This window comes from Lagopus leucura, unplaced genomic scaffold (assembly GCF_019238085.1).
Source record: "Lagopus leucura isolate 7727_CA_CO unplaced genomic scaffold, USGS_WTPT01 Super-Scaffold_100018, whole genome shotgun sequence".
NCBI lineage: Eukaryota > Metazoa > Chordata > Aves > Galliformes > Phasianidae > Lagopus > Lagopus leucura.
Window position 1 is genome coordinate 7,410,409 of NW_024962272.1, and position 20,294 is coordinate 7,430,702.

The 20,294-nt window shown below is 46.8% G+C and overlaps 1 protein-coding gene across 1 annotated transcript; it reads right to left on the reverse strand.

The window, feature by feature from the left end:
* Positions 1–7,303: 7,303 nt before the first annotated feature.
* On the reverse strand, positions 7,304–20,212 carry KLF9 (Kruppel like factor 9). Its single transcript, XM_042877415.1, has 2 exons — positions 19,719–20,212; positions 7,304–8,403 (listed from the first exon to the last, which is right to left on the reverse strand). The coding sequence occupies exons 1-2, from the start codon at positions 20,194–20,196 to the stop codon at positions 8,174–8,176; spliced, it is 708 nt and encodes a 235-aa protein (XP_042733349.1). The 5' UTR covers positions 20,197–20,212; the 3' UTR covers positions 7,304–8,173.
* Between the last annotated feature and the right edge of the window lie 82 nt (positions 20,213–20,294).

Sequence of the window (20,294 nt, forward strand, 5' to 3'; positions counted from 1 at the left end):
TCGCACAACTGCAGTGATTACTCAAAACTTGTACGTTATTGAAAGAAAAATAAAATATGTTAAGGCTGTTGCTGTCTGGGAATTCATACAGGCTTTTGCGTTAGAGATAATGTGGTGCACAGCACTAGTGTGTGCTGCAAATTGCTTACTGAAAAAATATGATAGGTGCTTACTGATGGCCAGAATATGTGTCTGCTATAGGCTTGATAGCAAATGTTATTCAGAATTAGCAATACTTAGAATTAATACTACTGGAGGCTCTTGTTTATGGCTGATGCTAATTGTCTTGTCTTGTTAGTAAGCCTTCTGGCTGATGCTTCATTTGTAGAGCTTCTGGGCTATCTTCAAACACTGCTTCTTACAGCTTGTGGAAACGGACTTGGGTTTCATTCATTTGCCTGCATTTTCTTGTTTGTTTCCATACTTAACTACCTGAATAGCACTTACCAATAGGCCTTTATTTTCACCTTTCTCGCCCAATTCCTGTGCCATTTCACTATGTCTACTTGAAAGCAAATGTTAAAGCTAACAATTATTTAAGTAGTGCAGTTTGTCATTCTGTTTTACAAATGGGCATAACATTAAGATAGCTGATGCTGCCCATGTGTATGACGTGGGGAATGTTGTGGGGAAGGAGATGTGGGAGAGAGGCCTGCTTCTTGAAAGGTGTTCTGTAGTTTTGTTTGATTTAACTGGCATTATATCTTGTGGGAGGTGTCTGGAGTGAGCTTGCATCACAGGCAGGGGGGAACCTTGGCACTCCAGCTTCACTGTGAATAACTGAGCCAAAATTGCTCTCTTCTGTTCTGACTCACTGAAACATAGCATCCAGAATAAATTTTCCTAGAACTTTTTGTTACAGAGCATTTTTCCCAGTGTCTTGCTAGCTTGGAATAAAACCACCATTCAATACATCATAATTTGGGGAGGAAGGAGATTGAGAAGAGAATTTAATTCACCTCTGCTCTAAAAAAGTCCTAACCTGGACTTCAGGAAATTGTAAGGATATTTTTGCTTTATTCACAGATTAAATGTGCTAAGAGCCATCTCTTTTCTGTGAGGTCACTTATCCAGCTGTCCTTTGCATATCTCAACAGCTTGGATGGAAGGTAGCGCTTTGTATGCAGGGGATGATTTCAGAGTAGTTATGATAGTTAAACTCCATTTTACTTCAGTGCTAACATTGCTCATTGTTAAGGCTGTACTGGTACATACCAAGAGAATATTGGTGCAGGTAACAGATGTGTTTAACCACTGAAAATTATACAGCGGCAATATTGAAATTCAGTAGTGAGAATGTGGAAAAATAAAAGGCAAGAAGGAGCAACGGAGGCAGAAGGTTCCAGAGCTGATAGCCAGCACTGCATCAGCCTGGCAGCCCTCTTCCTCTGCTGTGGTCCAACCCGTTCCTAATGGTGCCATCCCTTGCCTGCAGTTCCCATCTCTGTGCTTTCCACTGGATTCCATCTGCTTTTCCTCACTTTTCTTCTTCTCTGTTGCTCTCAACGCAATTCCCTTGTCCAGTCTCTCTTCTGTTGATCAGTGAACCCTTCTAAACCAGTGCTCTGTTGACAGTACATTAGTCTCAAAATGCAACGTTGTACGCACTGGATAGATCTTAGTATTGCAAATTGTTTGCATCAATTGCATCTGAAGCTACATGAAATCTTGGTGAATGTGCCTGGTGTGTACATGGAGAAAAGCAAGACGTCTACTTGCAGATTGTCCGTCTTTTTGTGGCACATAGAGATAAGAACATTGCATGCAAGCATGAACTTGCTGAACAAACAAAACTTATTTTGTTGAGAGTGTGCATGGTAGTGGGAAAAGTTAGCTTTACTAGTAACAAGGAGAAGGGAACAAGTGACAGCTGAGAAAATTGTTGCAGAATCTAGCAAGGGACCTTGGAAAAGGGCAGAGCAGATGAGGATAAAGGAAACAGGCAGCATGAAGGGAATACAGGCCTCAACAAAATCAGGGTCAAATAATTTAAAGGGGGAAGTATATGGTTAGGTATCTGTGCAGAAAAGCTCTAGAAAAGAGTGGTGAAAATAAATAGGGATATTAGACAGTGGGGGAAGGCAAGCAAAAGAAACAAGCCAGAACAAGATGAGTTCTAAACTTGATTTGTTTAACAGGTACTTCTGACATAGGGCGTTATGCAGTAGGTAGTGTAAAAGAGGCACTTGTTTTCCAAAGAGCTGAAGAAGCAGTGCTTTCAGCCCAGGAGGAGCCGCACTCATTATTCCTCCACCCAGTGGTGAGAAGGAGTACTTACTGTTCTCGAATCGTTAGAAGGAGGCGAGGAGCGAACAGGATTCCAAACAGAGATTCCAGGAGGAAACCTCACACGCATCAAATGTTAACCTTCCGCAGTTAGTAATCAAAGCTTTAGACTGTGAACATGATGCTGCTTATCTTGAGCACAAGCTATTGATGACCATTTACCTCAGTTTGGGCTGTGTGATAGCTTTGTCATGGATGACCAAAGGGCGTGGGGAGGAGGGGGAGGAGGAGGCTGTTGTTCGTATGTGTTTCTCATTCCCACACTGTCCACCCACAAGAATTACAAACTGTGAGCGTGGTAAAACCAAAGCAGATGATCAGCAGAGGGTGAGGGGACGTGCTGTCAGTCACCACCATCACCATCAGTCCCCTCTGAGCTGCTGCAATGACACTTAGAGGTGTGTTCAGGTAGCAAACCACTGACGCTATGGAACCCAGTGACTAAGGAATCTGGATCCACTTTGCACCTGCTTTTGAGCCTGACTGCTGTTTGTATGATCAGAACTTCTGTAGTGTTTAAAGTTCTGTATAAAACGCACTGGATTGATGCCAGTATAATTAAAGTAGGGTCCAGTGTGCACGCGGTTCCCCAAGCATTAGTATGCCTTAAGTTTCTCTTGTCATGACAAGTTACTATAGTAAGCTTTATTGAGAGAACCTCCTTTATTTCAGCATGGAGGAGTTTACAGTAAGGCTTTCCCAGCTGAAATGTTTCAGCTGAAAAATAATGTGAAAAATGGTGTATTGAATGTAAAAACCGACCAGTGTTGTTTCCAGGTAAAATCTGGATTGTGTGTGATCTTGTAAAATAGCCTTAGGGATTTAGCATTAGTGTTACATAGATGGTAGCTTTCCCCAGCTGTCTGGTTTTTTGACTTAGCAGTTATGTGTATCTTGCGGGTTCTCTCAAATGATTTCTGCTTGGAAACACTGAGTCCATGATGCAGTGGTTCATAGCATAAGAGTCCACAGTAAAATAATATGGAGGGGGAAAAAAAAGTTTGGAATATATGGAACTGATTGCCAGTCAAGAAATTCCCTGCTCAAAATGGGAAATGTTCTGTACTACCTGTGGAAGTGCTTGGGAAGATGTTTTAAAGGACAGGGAGTTTCTTACTTGAGGATAACATGGCACTGAAAGCTCTGTAATAGCAAAATTTCTGTTGGTGGAAAAGATTCCCTTGCTTATTTAATGTGGTTCTTTAAAGAGGATTCTGGGAAGTATGTTGTTCTGACTGCTGTGACTTTACCTTAAGTGGTTGATTTCTCAGATGTGGATGGCAAGTGTGGAAAGCTCAGGCTGAAGGAGATTTTGCGTCCAAAGCAAAAGCCTTGGAGGTCTGAGATCTCCCTGACTCCTTAGCTCTCAGTGAGTGCTTAGACTCTCTGGTTTAGACTCTCATGAAAGGGAAATTCATTCTAGCAGTCACAGGTTGCACAGGAACCCACAGGCATTTAACTGGGCTTTTACTGCACTGGGTGGCACCCTTTCTTGTTTCTTCGGCAGAAAGAAGAAATGAAAAATTCTCCTTGTAGAACTAACTGTGCTGTCTGAATTGTTTGGACTGTGTTCAGGGTCACACTGGTCACACTTCCGCAAGTCACTGCTTGAGTCTTCCAGCCAGCATCCACGGGAGTGCTGCTAGTCTTCACATGCTGTGCTTATTCCAGCCAAGATTATATCAGTCCTGGGAGGACTATTCAGCAAAGAGCACTAGATGTCAATGGCTGGAAACGTCCTCTTTAGGCTGAGGCACTGTCTGTATCAGGAAAATTTTGTTACCTTTTCCATTTAGAGCACTAAGGACAAATATTAAATAGTATAAGGTAAGAATAAAAAGTGTATGGAACATCTTTTATGATGGGATAGCAGGGGAATAAGCTCTGGGGAATGAACCCTGTGTCCTCTATTTGTAGAAACAATGACAAACTAAAAAAAGAAAACTCTCTATGCTGAGTTTGATGCATTTGTCCTTTGGTCACTCAGACAAGGGCAGAAAATGCCAACACAGTTTCAGGCCAGTATCTGGAGGATACTTAAAATTTTGTTCTAGATTTGGATGGCACACCTCCACCCCTCCATCTCTGCCCACATTGTGCAGGGGTGTCCCCTTCGGTCCCATCTTGCTGCCGCACTCTAGCACAGTTCCCAGGTGCCAAATGATGTTATTTTGTATTGGTAGCTTTTAGCTATTCCCGAATGAAAATGCCAGTGAGATTCTTCAGCGGCTGCATCGACACAGCAAGCCAGTGAAGAATACCCCTACTGCCACAGCAAGTGCCTGCCCACTGGGGGGGAGGGAGCATCTGTGAACATAGCTGGGAAAAGTAGAGAAACAAGATTAAAGCTTCATTAGTAATAACAAGCAATGCCAGGACCTTTGAAACAGGTTCATATAGCACTACACTCATGGATTTCATTGTGTGCAGCAGCATTTTTTTAATAATCATCCAAACTGGTTTACATGATCACCTTTTGACTCCAAACATTCAGAACGACATTTTTTTTTTTTTTTTCTTCTTTTTTCTTTTGTTTTGGACAATGTATATACATATGTACAAAAACATCTATGTCTACTTTTTTTTTTTTTTTTTTTTTCTTTTATTTTTTTTTACAATTTCATGTGATTTACAAAACAGGACAGCAAAATAACTTATAAAGGATACGAATACTGTACAAAAATAAAACTGATTAAACTGCTGGAGGTTGGTATTTTACAGTGTTACAGATCATGAATCTGTAAAACAGCATTTTGAAGAACAAGTCCAGTCTGGTGTGTGCTGGACTAAGTCCATCTGCAAACTGAAAACAGATCTGTAATAACGGTCATGAAAAACTGTTTCAAAAAATGAAATATGTTGACAAATGTATAGCTATACCTTTAAAGCCACGACTTCTCTATAGTAATGGGCTTTCTTAACCAAGGAGAGGAGCTGTCCTAACTTCAGCACTATTAATTATTTCCAAAATAGTACAATAAGTACGAATGGTATTAGAGAACTTGATTTTCCTTTTCTTTCAAACATCGCAACACTCTTCAAAACCTAACTTCAAGATGCAGAAAACTAACCTGGAGTTTGTTCATGTGTTAGATCCGTTCTTTGTCTTTACTAGAAGAACAACTAAAAACCCTAATGAATAACATGATAAAATGAATTCCCTACACCTGATTATTCCCCATGTCCTCTGCTAGTGATTAATGAATCATGTTAATGCTGTCTATCCTATGCTGAAATACAGGATGTATTAGAGCAAATTTGTTACTGTTTCAGGTTTTGTTTCTTTTTTCAGAAACAGGTTGTTGTCATCAGTGATAACAACCTAAATCTGTTTTCCCCTTCTTCTGTGGACCTAAGTACCTTTCCCTCCCCCATTAATTCTTTTAGAAGTGGAAGAAATAACGATGACATTTCCTTAAATGTGCATTCTACCCCAAATATTGAAGCTGGGATCCATGAATCTGGCCATTTGCTTTCATGTGTAGGTAACTAAGTGACCAAAACATTTGCATATTGGTTTAGGAGCTGCTTATCAGATGTGACTTCCCATTGTGGTTGACAGCGAGTGAGGGTGTTGTGCATTTCACAGGACCAGGCCTTAACATTCTAAGTACTGCATTTGTCCTACAAAACTGCAGCAACCCAGGCTGTGGGGCAGACTCGAAAGCTTACTATGATCTTCACAGAGAAGACAGAAGATGAATGGGCATGCTCCACTGAATCTCACTGGGTGACACGCGGCCCTGACACCACTCAACAAGGCAGCGTTAACAGTATTGGTAAGCAGAATGATTTCTGTATTCCTAGATCACTAGAAATACCGAGGCTACCTCTTTTTGTTAGGAGATCCTACAACCCAATTTGGACACCAGAAATTAAAGTTTGGTTTCTAAAATAAATGTTTCACAAAGCTGAAACGGAGGTAGAAAGTGTGCTTGGTTTCCTGATGTCTTCACTGAAGAAAACACATCCCTTTTACTCCACAGGCTGCTCAGTATCCCTAATGCCTTAAAAGCAGTTCTCTTCACATAGACGGAATTTATCAAGAACTACACAGGTAAAAACACTATATGCAAACTGATTTCTAATGCTGAAAGCCTTATACAACTGTAGAAGAAAATACTCTACTCTCTGAGTTCATTTCTTAACATTTGTTTCTAGGAAGCAAGCTTTTTATCAGGTAAAACAATAAGATACTGTAACTGCAGGTGAACTAACAAGATCTTTATGTACAGAATTTTACAGGATGACCTAAATTCATCTGCAGTGGAAACACTTCAGATTTCAGTGTGATTACTCCCGAGATGAATTGGGCCCTAAGTCTCTATAGCAGGGCTGCACCTCCCCTTCCTCTTCTGGAGGAAGGAGTAAAAACAGAACAGAAAAAGAATGATTCTGGAAGAAATAATGTGTAAACATAATTCTCCCCCCTACAAGTAGCTGGGGAGGGGGAAAAAAATAACCTTGTATGGTTCGTGTTTTCAACATAAAGAAGATGAAATGCACAGAAAATTATCATGATTTGAAAGTTTCTGTTCAGTGATCATTTTATTCCTCGAAGAGAGGAAAAAGTAGCTCTAAATTTAAAGTAATATTGCCTTGATCAGTATTGGATGTGTCACATATGACACAGGTACGATTGCATGGTACCCAGGGAAGCTGATGCCAGAAGGAATATCAGGACACATCTTCTGCGTTGTATTTCCAATTAGCTCATGGTTTTCCCTCATACTCTACAGAAACAGCAATCAAGAGATACAGGAGCCCTTTTGAAGCGCTCTTTACAATAAATTTAGCTGTTTCCATCAGCAGAGTGCTCTTAAGGAAAGGTCTACTCTCTCCATAAGCACACGGAACTCCCATTGGACGTGGTAGGAGTTAGGCACGTGTATGAAGAGAATAAATCTTTAAGGCAAGTGTATGAAGAGAAAGAGCCTGTAAAAAAAGCAGCAGTTTATAAAGATGGTAGCTGCTGTTATGCATCCATTCAAAGAAAACACAGCAGAATAAAGCACTGTTAGTGGCATTTCTATAGTACAGTACTGTATTTATTGACAAATGAAAAGATAGATCAATTGAGAGACGTATGTTTCTGCCCTCATCCTCCCCGCCACATTATGTAGGCTGACTTGTATTTTTCCAGGTAAACGAATAACAGAGCTAAATACACATATGGTCAGAAAATGACTGAGTTGTTGTGTCAGTGTTTTTTGCTGTAAGTATCTGCTTGAATTACACATGTTTTTACTGGAAAAGTGCAGCTTATATTCAAAAGTATAGTTAATACAAAGAAAAATTAAAAAGACCCAGTTAGTTTCACAGGTCTTCTTGAATATAAATTCACCTTATTTCAGAATATCAATTGGATGCTATTAGTAACACATGTAATGTTTCTCTTAACAGTCTTTTAAAATGAAGTATCGTTCTGAGATAGAAGTAAACCCACTTCTACAATGTGCTATGGAGTTTATATCTGAGAATTACTTATGTGACTCGGAAAGTGGTTTTACTTGACAGACTCTAAACACAAGCAGCATTACATTGTTCAACAAAACATGTTCATGACACAGCAATCACAAAGACCTCGGAGTCACGCTACTGTGGTGTCACTGGCCGGACCGTCCCGCAGGACATACGTGTGCCAGTCCGAACGCGACAGACTGGGGAAGGTGGTGGTCCCATCCTTCCCTCTTGCCGCTATCCCCTTCATCAAGATGGCTGTTGCCAGCCAGCACTGGAGAGCAGGAGCTGAGCACGCCGAGTGCTTAGGTTTTGGACATCAGCTACATGTGCTTCCTGATGGTGAGCGGGGCCTCCTCTGCCACTGCTCTCCGGGCCACAGCTGTGGCTCTTGCACCCCGCTCCCTTTCCTGGGCCAGCTCTGCCTTCACAAGGAACCAGAGCTGGACTTTTTGGATCGCTTGATCATGCTGGGGTGGAACTCAGTGTGGCGGCGAGCGTGCTTCGTCAGGTGGTCGCTCCGCATGAAGCGCTTCTCGCAGAGAGGGCACCGGAACTGCTTCTCACCGGTGTGGGTGCGGTAGTGCCGGGTGAGCTCGTCGGAGCGGGAGAACTTTTTAAGGCAGTCAGGCCATGTGCAGGGGAACGGCCGCTCGCCTGTAGGGAGAAAAGCATGACAAAGTGTTCAAGCAGCAGGGGGACTGCAGGCAGCACTGACCGGAGGGATGTGGCCTTTGCTTCCCATCAGGGCACACGTTCCAGCTGAGCTGCTGACGATTCACTCAGTCAGGTGTTGCTCTCACCGCCCACATGAGCCAAAACCCCTCTAACGGCATGCAGCTCGAGCTTCAGTGCAGAGCCTTACTTGACCCCACAGACTGTCATAACAACAGATGAGACCTGCCTACGCCTCTGTGTTCCTTATGTCGAGTGCACTACAACGGTTTGAGAGGGGAATGCTGGTATTGCTCCTCTGGTACTTCCATTCTGCTGAACAGAACCATCTGTAACTATTAGAAAAGCAGCCAGAGAAAATCCTTCACCTGCAATTCCTGCTTAGGAAGGACTGAGCAGGGAGGGAACTGGAAGAGCACTGTAGCCTCAGGGCTGAAAATCTGCAGAGCAGAAACCATGATGCCTGCCAGTGGAAGGCTTCTGCCCCCTCACCTCCCTTCCCCCAGAAGTTTGAGATGTTCCAGCAGGCAATGTTCTCCCCTCTGTCTTTTAAATGTTCAATCTGCAGGCAGGACTATTTTGTTATCACAGCTCTACCGGTATGAATGTTTGCAGCAGTGGCAAAGAACCAAACCAAACACCTTAACCTAGAACATACCGCACCTTTGTTTTAAAAGCAAGGTTGAGAGGAGTGAACAATACCTACTGTCACCTTCCAGACACTCCCGATTCCTGCGGTTCAGCCCTGCAGGCTGCCTGGACCTTGCACAAATGTCTTTGCAAAGCTGACTATTCCGTGACACAAAAGGAAATAAAAAACGTTTAGGCTTGCACAAAAGCTTTCAGTCACATACATCATGTACCAGAGCTGTTTGATGCCTTAATTCCTTTTCTTAAGAATCTCCTGAAGGGAATAAAAATGACAGCTGTGTGACAGCTATTTATAGTCAACCATGAAATATAAAAACTGTCCCAGGAGTTTTCCATCTTGGAAGAATTGGAAAGAAATTTGAAGAACTCCAGTATTTCTTGGTACTGTGCAGTTCGGCACAAAACATGAACTCCCTTTACATTTGTAGATTGCGAGAAAAAGAGTCCTTTACAAGAGCGTGCGCCCTTGAGAATTCCCCAGCCACATCAGCTGAGAACAAAGACTGAAGACCAGCATGGATAATGCAGCAGGAAGGAGGACAGCCAGGAGTGAAACACTGAGGTCCTGCGAGGAGAATGGAGTGTGGTGAGGGGCCAGGGCAATGGCCCTTGGCATCCCAAGGATGCCATGGTGAGGAGACATTTGACAATGGATCAGATAAGCTGAGATTCTGGAGATAAATGGGCTCTTGGTGGAAGTCTCTTAAATAACACTGATGTTACAATGGTTCAGCATTCTACTTACATGGTGCTACCTGCTGCGCAGAATGCTCTGAGCCTGGCTGATCAGTGTTTGGTACATCATAGTGGAAGAGATGGAGCCCCAAGCCACCCTGGCCTGCAGGGCTTTCTTATAGACCTCTCATCTCCCTGCTGTGCTCCTTTCAACACGGTTGGAAGCCCTTCTGAACAACCACTGCCTGTGTGAAAGATATTAACTTAATTAAAGCTGTGTGTTCACCCACACGTGTCAAGGCCTTGGCTGCAGCTACAAGTCAGTGTGGCACCAGCAGGCACCGCACAATAGGGTCACGGATCTTGTCTGCCCATGTTCTGCCCATTGCCCACACTCAGCATCCTGTGCATTTCAGTGGTACTACTCTTCCTGCATGCATGGAGGCACCTCGTATATGGCCAGGGCATCAGAGGCAACTCAGCATCCCAGCCCTTACTGGAAGATGCATTCCCATCATCTGCCTCAGGACAGCCCTTCAGCCTGACAAGTGCCTGATTTGCTATAGAGACCAAGCACCTAGCCTGTGGGCCATGGTCTCTGGGGCTCAGGCTTCTACTGTCTAGGTGTATCCAAAGGTAGTATCCAAACTGGTTGCTTAAAGCAGTGTTTAATTTTTGGTGCTTGCAGAAGTTAAGAAAAAACACAACCTGTTTTCTGGTTCCTTCTGGAATGTGATGGGACTGGTGTGACCACCATCGCTGCCCTGCAAAGCCATTTTGCCTGCTGTGGGTGCAAGGGGTCCATGAGTCTCTGGGAAGAGGCAGCACTGACCTGGGATCCCTCATACCAGTTCACAGCATTGCAATGTCCAGGCACAAACATCACCCCCTAGGGAAGGGAGGAAAGAAAATCTTCCCTGCAGAAGCACCCACCCTTGGGCTGGGAGCAGAGGCAGGAAGGCCATGGGGGCCTGGTGTGGTGGAGTCATGCCCTGGGCTCAGGGCACTGACAGACACAGACTGTGGTGATTCCTGAAGCACAGAGCTGGGGCCCGGTGCAGGCCATCTCCTGCCACCCACCAGAGTGCAGCAGCAGCAAAGGGTTTCCTCACTTGGGCGGTGCAAGCTCTAGGAGACTGTCACAACTGCTTCAGAAACGCATGTGTAAAAGTAGGCCAGGCATAATCCGCGACACAAGGAAGTGTTGGAACTCCACAAGCAGAGAGACAAGGGGGAGGGAGACTTCTCTGGGCACTGAGTGTTTGTCTCTGAGCCTGGAGACCTGCTGCTCCCCTCAGTTACGGAGCCATCACCAATTACATGAACCTAGAACGACAGCACTTCACTGACTGTCTGAAGCAGCACAGCAGCGGACCATGCACTGAGAGGCTCTCAAGGCAAGGCAGAGATGCCTGATGACAGGTGATGGCTGTGCGCTCTGCAGAGCCGAACCCTGCAGTTGCTGGCTGAGTTTGGCATGCTGATTCCTAGAGCAGCAGAGGCGTTGCAAAGGTGGGCAGGCCACAGCACAGCTGCAATGCTGCTCAAGCTGCCTCCACCCAGAGGCATCCATTTTGGTTTCATGTCTAATCCTGAGGTACTTTTTTCCATATGATTTTTCCCCACCAGTTTTGAGAGCAGTACGGCTAGGGCATGAACAGAACAAACTACTAACACAGGGTGTTGTTATGCACGGCTGCCTTTGGTGGCAGTATGCTACTTACATTTCTAAAACATGCCTGATGTTGGGTTTCTGCCAATCATGAAGGGAGGGCCAATGGTGTGCTGCATTACCTTAAAACTATGTGTGATAGACTCTGCCCAAATATGCAAAGGTGTAAATAATTCTCTTCAATAGAAATATCCAGGTTACACAAGCAACCACAGAAGTAAGAACTAAAAGAAACTGGTTTACAGATAACAGGAATGGGTTAATCTACAGAGTTCCCATTCTTTATCTGGTTTGCCACCAGAGGTGCAGTAGGAGGCACAGTTTAAGCCAAAGTGGCATAACTATGCAACCTAATGTTGGTTCTTCAGGGACCTTCTCTGCTCCTGCAACCCTGGCTTGCTTTGAATCTCCTATAGATTCAAAGACCACTGTAGATCCTCTCAAGCTCTGCTCCTCTTGTTTTACCTGACCTTCTATCCCTGTTTCTCCTCCCCACCCTCCACTGCGAGTAGTTTATTTCTTCTTTCCCTGAGAGTTCAAACTCTAAATCCTGGTTGCTTTGTACAACCTGAAGTAGCTACACATCATTTGGTTTTGATTTTATTCTGACTAGACTGAAAGTAGCTTTTTGCCTTACCATGAAATTTTCCTGATTTTTCCACGTGGTATTCTTGTGTAGCAAGGGTTTCTGGGAGAAAATATGTATATATATATATACAGAGAGAGACAGAGAGAGAGACAGAGAGAGACAGAGAGTGGGCTTTAGCAGTCTCGTTAATAGTGCAGGTAGTTCTGAGATCCTGATTTCTCATCTGCCTTCTCACTGTGAAATGCTGTGTTAGACTTGGATGACCAAGGTTAGGATCTGCAGCTCATGCGAGCTTTAGAAAAGATGAGTTCATTCAGACAAGCAACAGATAGGCGTATAGTTTTCCCATACAGGAGAAGAAAAAAAAAACATGTTTGGAACAGCTGAAGATAAAACTGACACTTCTACATTTATCTTTAACAGGGCATGCATGGGTACTGGAACGAATAGAGCTTCTGTGATGAGCTAATAATTTTAAGTGAATTACAAAAATTGCTTGAGCACTGACTTCACAAAAGACATTCAGAGATGTCTTGCTGTGGAAGACAGTCTAACCAAGATGGTTGCTTTGCTAGTCTTGTACTATTTTTCTGGCTGACAGAAGTGAAGTTGGACACCAGGATCTGTGGTAACACAGGGTAGATTGCCATCAAGGCTAACGATACTAAGTCAAATGGATTGTAGCTACAGCTGCATGAATGGACATCCCTGACAAATCTGCATATTAAAGAAGAGACCACCAGGCACACAGTAGAACTATTCTGCCAGATATTCATAGCAGCAACTAATGAAGTATTACGCATCAAAACTGAAGAATCACTCCAAGTTTGACTTCTGGAACATAGCACCTGTGCTTGACTCTCACTTTGTCTCTGGCTGTGAACACGGCACAGCTAGCCACCATCTTCTGCTGCAGCAACATCCATCTCTGCTCATAGCACCACCTGAAAAACCAGGTGTACTGCACAAGAGCAGGTTGTGCATTTCTGACCCATCCCATCAGAGATGAGATGATGAGAGGAAAGATGGAAAAGAGAAAGCACAGAAACAAGGAAAGCTCAAAGAGTAAAATCTTTTGCCATAAGGAAAGGGAAAACTACCTTAGGAAAACAAGTCTAATACCACTAATAACAGGTCTGTGGGAAGGCAGAAGAAAAATAGGGGAAAAAAAGCATGTCCATAGCTTCAATGTGCATAATCAACTGTGGATGGTTCAAATAAGAAAATGTAATTCCTGCCTGCATCTTATAAGACCCTCCAGAATCTTTGAGGCTGTGGAGCTCAAACTTTCCCAGAAAATCATGGTACCCGGAGAAGACCTGCTCCTGAACAATAGTTCCTTGGCTTAGATACAAAAATTATAACCTTTTCTGTTTTTCCCATACTTTCCTGCGAACCCACTCAGCTGCCACTCCTGAGTGTCTCAGTGTCTCCTGAAGAATCACAGGTTCTGTAGACAACTAAGTAGAACATGTTCACTACAAGAAAAAAATTTAGGGTAAGGGCAGTCTTTCTTCCTTGCCAGAAGACTGCTATATCTTAGGCCTCTTACTTTTCTCATTCATTGTAGCTGCCTGTCCTACACATATGAATAATTTCTCGTGTGACACTGGATTCTGACAGAACGTCCACTTGCAAGATGCTACAATGAAGATGGAACTTAAATATCTGAACGCCCATTTCTGGGCCTACAGACTGAAGGCTTTTCAGGCTGCCTTTTTCCTGTTCTGAGATGTTCCAAAAAATTGGTGCATTAAAACACATGGCAGCCACAGAGTAGAGAAGCTGATGAGAAACAACAGAGCAGTGAGGACACTAGGTATTGCTTGCAGAGAACAAGGGTTTTTGGAATACTTAAACCATGGCCAGCCCATCTTGCATGAAGATCATACACTGCTTACAGGATAGGCATAGGGCAGAGGGGTTGCACAAAGGGGTTTATTTCACCAGCGCTCAGGACTGAATATCACAGGAAGATTAAGATTTTAAAATGCTGCTTTCAGCACGTATTTACACTACTCTAACATCCTTAAAACCACCATTCAATAGCTACTTATAAGTGCAGGTGCTTGAGTTTCTTTCAAAAGAGCAGATGCAAATCCATCTGCTAAGAGCCACCGCTGCTGAGCTGCTGGGAGCCACATCTCATCCCTGCAGCCCAGCAAGACTTAGTCCTACCAGTAATCTGATACATCACCAGATGTAAGGTGCATCCTTAAGACTCTCTACTAGCACCCCTCCCTCCCTGTCTTACAAAAGTCTTTCTATGTGGAATTGTACATCCTTGTACCTATCAGTCAGTGAGAGACTCTGGACGGTGAAAAATCTCATCAGAGATTTAAATCTACACTAGTCATAAGTGAGCAGAGTGTCCTTGGCGGTCGATTTTTGGGTCCTTTCAATAAGCTTCTACCTCTTTTCCTTTTCTATCTTATCTTCATTTGAACTTCCTCCATTTTGCAGAAATACTTAAATATTGACTGAGCAATGGGGAGAAATCAACTTCTGAACTGATGCTCAGGGCATTTATACAGGATCGAAAAACTCTGGGCTTAAGCTTCTTCGTAATTGTCCTCTCTTCATAATTAAATGCTTTCCAGAGGGGAGGACAGTTCTCACAAGGTAAGGAGCAGAAATTTTTCCCAGTCAGAGAGGATTCTCCTCAGACTTCAGCAGAGCAGGGACCTGGAAACATGCTTTTCAGCTTCCAGAACTGTTCCATGACACACCATGTGAGGTATCTCAGCATGCTTCCCTACCCTCCAGCTGCAGAAAGGAACAGTTCAGCACAGACATTTTGTGTCGGGAAGTTTTGTGGCCAGGTGTCCTGGAGGAGTACCTCCCAGCACACAGGAGTCCAGGCACCAAACTGCTGACCTACTGGGACTCCCCAGCTCTCCCCGTGTCCTCTGGCCTTTCTTTGGCCTCCAATAGAGGACCTGGCCCTGAAAAGACCAGTGCTGCAGCTGTTTGCAGAACTGGATCAGAGTTTCCATAGCCAAACTGGCCCATCCCAGGCAAGAGGACACAAGCCAAGCTCGCTTGCCTCTCATAGCTGCTGTCTTTTCAGACTGCTCACATGCAGATGATCTCAGTACTGGAAGCCAGCAGTGCACACAGACTGTGCTTAATGACTTCTGCCCATCCCTTACTGGATGGACTGGTGTCACTTTTACATGCATTTAGGAAGATAACTTTCAGCAATCTAGTGTGAATTTAATAGCCAGTATTTCAACAGACCCTTCAAATTATGGCAAGATAGTGTTCCCAGGCAATTCCCCCTTACCTGACATGGACGAAGTACCACACCACCACAAACAAAAGTTACCGGAAGCATACTGCTTTGCTGTCCATCTGGCCTGTTAGTCTTAACTCACCTCCTCCAGCCACAGGCCTCGGAGATCAGTGAGGCAAGGAAGGGCAGCACAGTGCAGAACAGAATGGCAGACCGTGGTGGGGAGTGCTCACTCCCAGGTGGATCCACATAGCTGACAGAAGCAGCTGACACCTACCCACAGTCATCAGTGTTGTAGAACAGAGTGCAGGAACTCAACAGAGCTGAATTTTCAGTATTGCCATCTGGAAACAGGAGTGGGTGATGCCTGCTCACTGCTTCTATCCTACACATGCACTCCATTAAACATGTTTGTTTTTTTTAAATAAAAAATATTTCTGGAGTGCTACTGCACTGTGACACATCCAGTTGCTTAACGTTTGTTTTTTTAAAAGAGGAAAAGAAAAACAAAACAAAAAACAACACAAAAGAAAACCAAACAAGTGAAAATCAGGAAACACAGCACTTGAGAATTTGTGCCTACCTTACTCAGCTGGCAGCTCTTCCAGTCAGTACAGTCATATTTCTCTGAGCCCTGGAAACGTGCCTAGCAGAACTCTAGCAATTTACACATTTTTGTTAACTCTTGAGAAACGGAGCTTCACATGGAGGTCTGATTTTGTCAAAAATGTCCTAATAGCTCAATTTCTTGCTCATCTTTTTCTAAAGGAACTGGCAATTTGACATTGCATGAGCTGGATAAGAAGGACTTAAAATGCTAAATATCAGATTATGCTCCCACGATATACCTAAAAATGCTCTGGGCAAGCAGAGGATTGTCAATACATCAGCATCTGTACAGTCTGTCAAGCTAGCGGTAATCTAGAATGCAAACGACAAGCAGCACAGTCAGAACCAAACTGATAGGGGGCTGGAAAGGCAACATGATATCTAGACTGCAGCACTGAGCAGCTGCAGTGTTCTTCTCCCTTTCCACCAGATATGCTCCTCAGCTTCCCTTCACCCAATGCCAACCATGGCCTCTGCCCACAGCCAACTGCTGAACATCTCTTAGACGCAGGGCAAGGACAACTCAAGGATCCATCAGCTGCCTTGCTACAAAGCTCTTCATGTGGCTTGGATGTGGTCTCAACAATTACAGGGCTGGATGAAAAGGCAGTTGATGAGGGTGGACTTTTCACACAACCACAATTTTGGAGTTTCTATGCTCTTCATCATGGGCATCTGATCTAAATGCGAACTCCCCATCAATTGGGATATACTTCCGCAGACAAGTAAACTCTGATCCGTCTTGCAAGAGGTATCTCAAGGACCAATTTCACAGTATCCCCTCTGTCCCACCTTCCTAACCACGAGGGCCTGCCCTCAGTAGCCATATGCCCTTTGACTAGCTTGGATTCACACTGTCATAACAAATAAATACTCCTAATTTAAGTTTCTCCAGGCAGTTTCTCTCCTGCCTTTCACTGCCTTGCTGTTTGCTCCCTGCCCAGTGCTTCTGACCAGACGGTGTGTGCACCCACGTGCCTTTCCTGCTTCCCTTGGAAATCCTGGGGCCTGCACATCCTGCTCTGACAACCCCACCCTCCCCTCATTTCTGAGGCTCACAATAACTCTACACATTACCAGCCACAAGCAAACCTCCAAACCAACCTATTTAAGAGTCTACATTTTCACGGTAACCCTCTTTGAATTTGCTATTGCTCATTTTCTTGCTTGGCAGTTGTTCATTGCCTCCTGACCTCTGGTCTTGTTCACATCTCTCCTCTGCTCGGAAGGCCCCCTGGGAGCATCCTGCAGGGCTTGGCCATGTCACCTCCATACTAGAGAGTATCTTGTAGAGACAATGCTCCTGTAATCCCCCCCGCCACAGCCAAACTCTAGCTGCGTTTGCACATCCTGTGCAAACTAGCATTGTCCCAGGAGGGAGGGGATGCCTAAGAGATAAGGTCACTTTGTAGGCCTGCTCCTCCACCTGCCTTCCTGACGCAGCTTCTTGCTGTGAGCTGCAGGGACAATGCAACCTCGGCTCTCCTACACAAAGTGCCACCCATGCCTCTTGGGGCTGCTGCTACCAAGAGTAGCCTGCACAGAATTCCTACCCGAGCTCATGCCATCAGAACCCAAACAACCAACTTCAAGCTACTTGCAGTGATGATAGAGGCAAGGCAATGGCTTAGCTTCAGCTGCAGGCTTGCCCTCACATTCACGGGCTTTTGCACGCATGCAGGTTTGCATGCATGAATGAGTGAAGGTGAGTAAAGGAGTGTCTGATCACATGCCAGAAGCACCAAGTGACCTGGTGAGAAACAAAAGGACTGTCCCTGCAGGTCAGGGCTGGGCTCGTGCTGCCTGGCTCCCTCCTCACCTTACCCCACCACGTCCTACCAAGCACAGTGTGCTGCAGGCAGAGGGTGTATAGTGCTATTAGCAGATGGCACTCCTAAGGTCAGTGCTGCCAATGGGTTCTGATAAACAGCCAACCTGGGTCCTCTGGACCGTAGGCTGATAGGGCTGAACTCCAAGGAAATGGGTACAAGTATTTTTGGTTTCTGAAATAAGGGGTACCTCTGAACAAGGAATATTAAAACAGTATTCATAAGATACAGAATTCTAACTTTGGAACATCAAGTCTCTTGTCTTCTGATCTTCTGCCTTCATTGACACTTTGTTTCGCACTCCCCATCAGCTTACCAAAGAGATGGTCCCATGAGCTTTAGATCCCAACTCTACACTCCAGTGAGTGTCCGTTCAACATAAGGGCAGATGCTGTTACTAGAAGCTCACAGGTAAACAGAATTATTTTGTAAGACCAGGAGTTATAAGACAAGGAACCTTCTACCCACAGCTGTATAACTGCTTCAAGTAAAGGCAATGAAGCAGCAAGAGAGCAATCTAATGATTTAATTTGGTGGCCTGATGGAAGGTGAATGGGAGTGATTCAAGAGGCTCAGAAACAGCACAGAAAATATTTAATAATAATTAAAAAAAAAAAAAAAGGGGGGGGGGGGGGCAAGAAAATGGTACTGAGAAGGGAGTACTAATGCTCTGCAGTACGCTGCTATGAATAACTCTGGAGGTCCAATCGAATCCCACTGTTGCTATGGAATTGTTCTGCCATCTATTAAAAACAATTGGCACCAGCGGCATCGCTCGTGCTTCCACCCGCAGCAATTACCTGTCCGCGCTGGGAGGCGCCGGACCTCGGTGCTCTGGAGCCTGCAGCGCGCTGCCCACGCAGCAGTCGGGGGCCGAACCGAACCCTCCGCCCCGGGGCGCTGCCTCTCGTCCGCGCCGCACAGGCTGCGTGCACCGCACCCGCTGCAGCACCGCGGGGCTGCACCGCGCATCCCTCTGCACGTCATCCCCTGCACGCCGCCCCGTGCGTGCCTGCGTTGGTTCCCAGACCGGGGCGGGTATCCGGGCACTGGGCACTACGCAGAAACGGTGCCAATCCCTTTTCTCTGCCGCTGTGAGCCAAGCTCCCGCAGCAGGGCTCGGTTACATTCCGGTTCCCCGAGCGCAAGAGCGCTCGGCTCTCCATGCCGATGACCGCGGGTCGGGCAGGGGGCGGCACCGCCCCCCGCTGGGGCAGCTCTGTGCCGGCGCTCAGGACTCGGGCAGTGCCCGCGGTGCGATCTGCCGGGAGCGGGGCGTTGTACTTGGCCACTTACCGTCGCTGCCAACAGACACAGCGCAGAGAGAAGCGCCAGTCTATTATGCATATGCGAACCGCATGAAATACGCGCGGGCAGCGTTTGTCACTGTGAGCCGCTCCTCCCCGATCCAGCGCTCAACCCCTGATTTCGGGGCAGTTTTTAGGCAGGTGCTCTGCACCGTGACCCCGACAGCGGCTCACACACGTCATTCCGAGCTCGGCCGCTAGCACTGAAGGATTAAAGGGGAAAAAAAAAAAAAAAAAAAAAAAAAAGGAAAAAAAGCAGAGAAATCCCCGCAACCGTGATCCGGAGGCAGCGCCGCAGCAGCTCCTTCCCCGCGCCGGGTCCCGCTCCGCCACGCCCTCCTCCCTCACGGCCCCGGGAAGCGCCGCACCCGCTCGCCCGCCCCAGGACAGCGCCGTGTGCCGGGCGGACCCTCCCCACTCAGCTGCCTCCCCGCACTCCCCAATCCGCTCCCCGGCTGCCGCAGGCAACCCCGCAGCCCCGCCCGGAGCGGCCGCGCCTCCCCCACCCCGCAATCCGTGTTCCCGGTCCCGGTCCGCGGCGCTGCCCGGGGAGGGGGCGAAAAAGGGGGGACGGGAGCGGTGGAAAAACGGTGAAAGGAGCGAAGGGAGAAGAGTGGAGAAAGGCAGCGCGCGGGGGGGCGCGCGCGGGCAGCGGGAGGAGGGGCGCGGGGCGGCGCGGCGCTGGCCGGGTTCACCCGAGGACACGCGGCTCCCGCCCGGCGGCGCTGACCTGTGTGCACCCGGTAGTGCGCCTTCAGGTGCGAGGACTTGCCGTACACCTTGCCGCAGCCGCTGTATGGGCACTTGTGCCGCTTCTCGGCCGCCAGCTTCGCCTTGGGGGCGGCGGCGGCGGCGGTGCCGCGCAGGCGGGAGGGCGGCGCGGGCGCGGGGCCGGAGCACGGCGAGGTAGCGGCCGCGTCGCTGTCGGAGCCCGCGTCTTCGTCGGGGCTCTCGAGGCTGTCGCTGCAGACCGAGGGCGCGGGCAGCGGGCGGTACTTGTTCAGCTCCAGCAGGCTCTTGGCGATGGCCAGCAGGGCGCAGTAGTCCTTCCAGGCGTCCCGCGGGTCGCGCATCTCGCGGCCCGTCTCCGCCTCCCCCGGCACCTTCAGCCGCGCCGCCGTCTCGGGGGTGGGGGGTCCGGCCGAGCGGTTGGAGATAGACACCAGGCACTGCGCCGCCACGAAGTCCACGTAGGCGACGGCCGACATGCTGCGGCCGCGCCGTGCCCGCGCCCGGTCCGTGGGCGCGGCGGGGCCGTCAGCGCGGGACCGCCGGGGCCGCGCCGCCGAGTGATCGAAAGATTACC

What these genes read in the sequence shown, in the direction of transcription:
- KLF9 (XM_042877415.1), bottom strand. Translation starts at nt 20,196, where the DNA reads ATGTCGGCCGTCGCCTACGTGGACTTCGTGGCGGCGCAGTGCCTGGTG. An exon ending in GCACTACCGGGTGCACACAG is followed by an intron (nt 8,404 to 19,718) that starts GTCAGCGCCGCC and finishes TTCTCCCTACAG; the next exon opens with GCGAGCGGCCGTTCCCCTGC.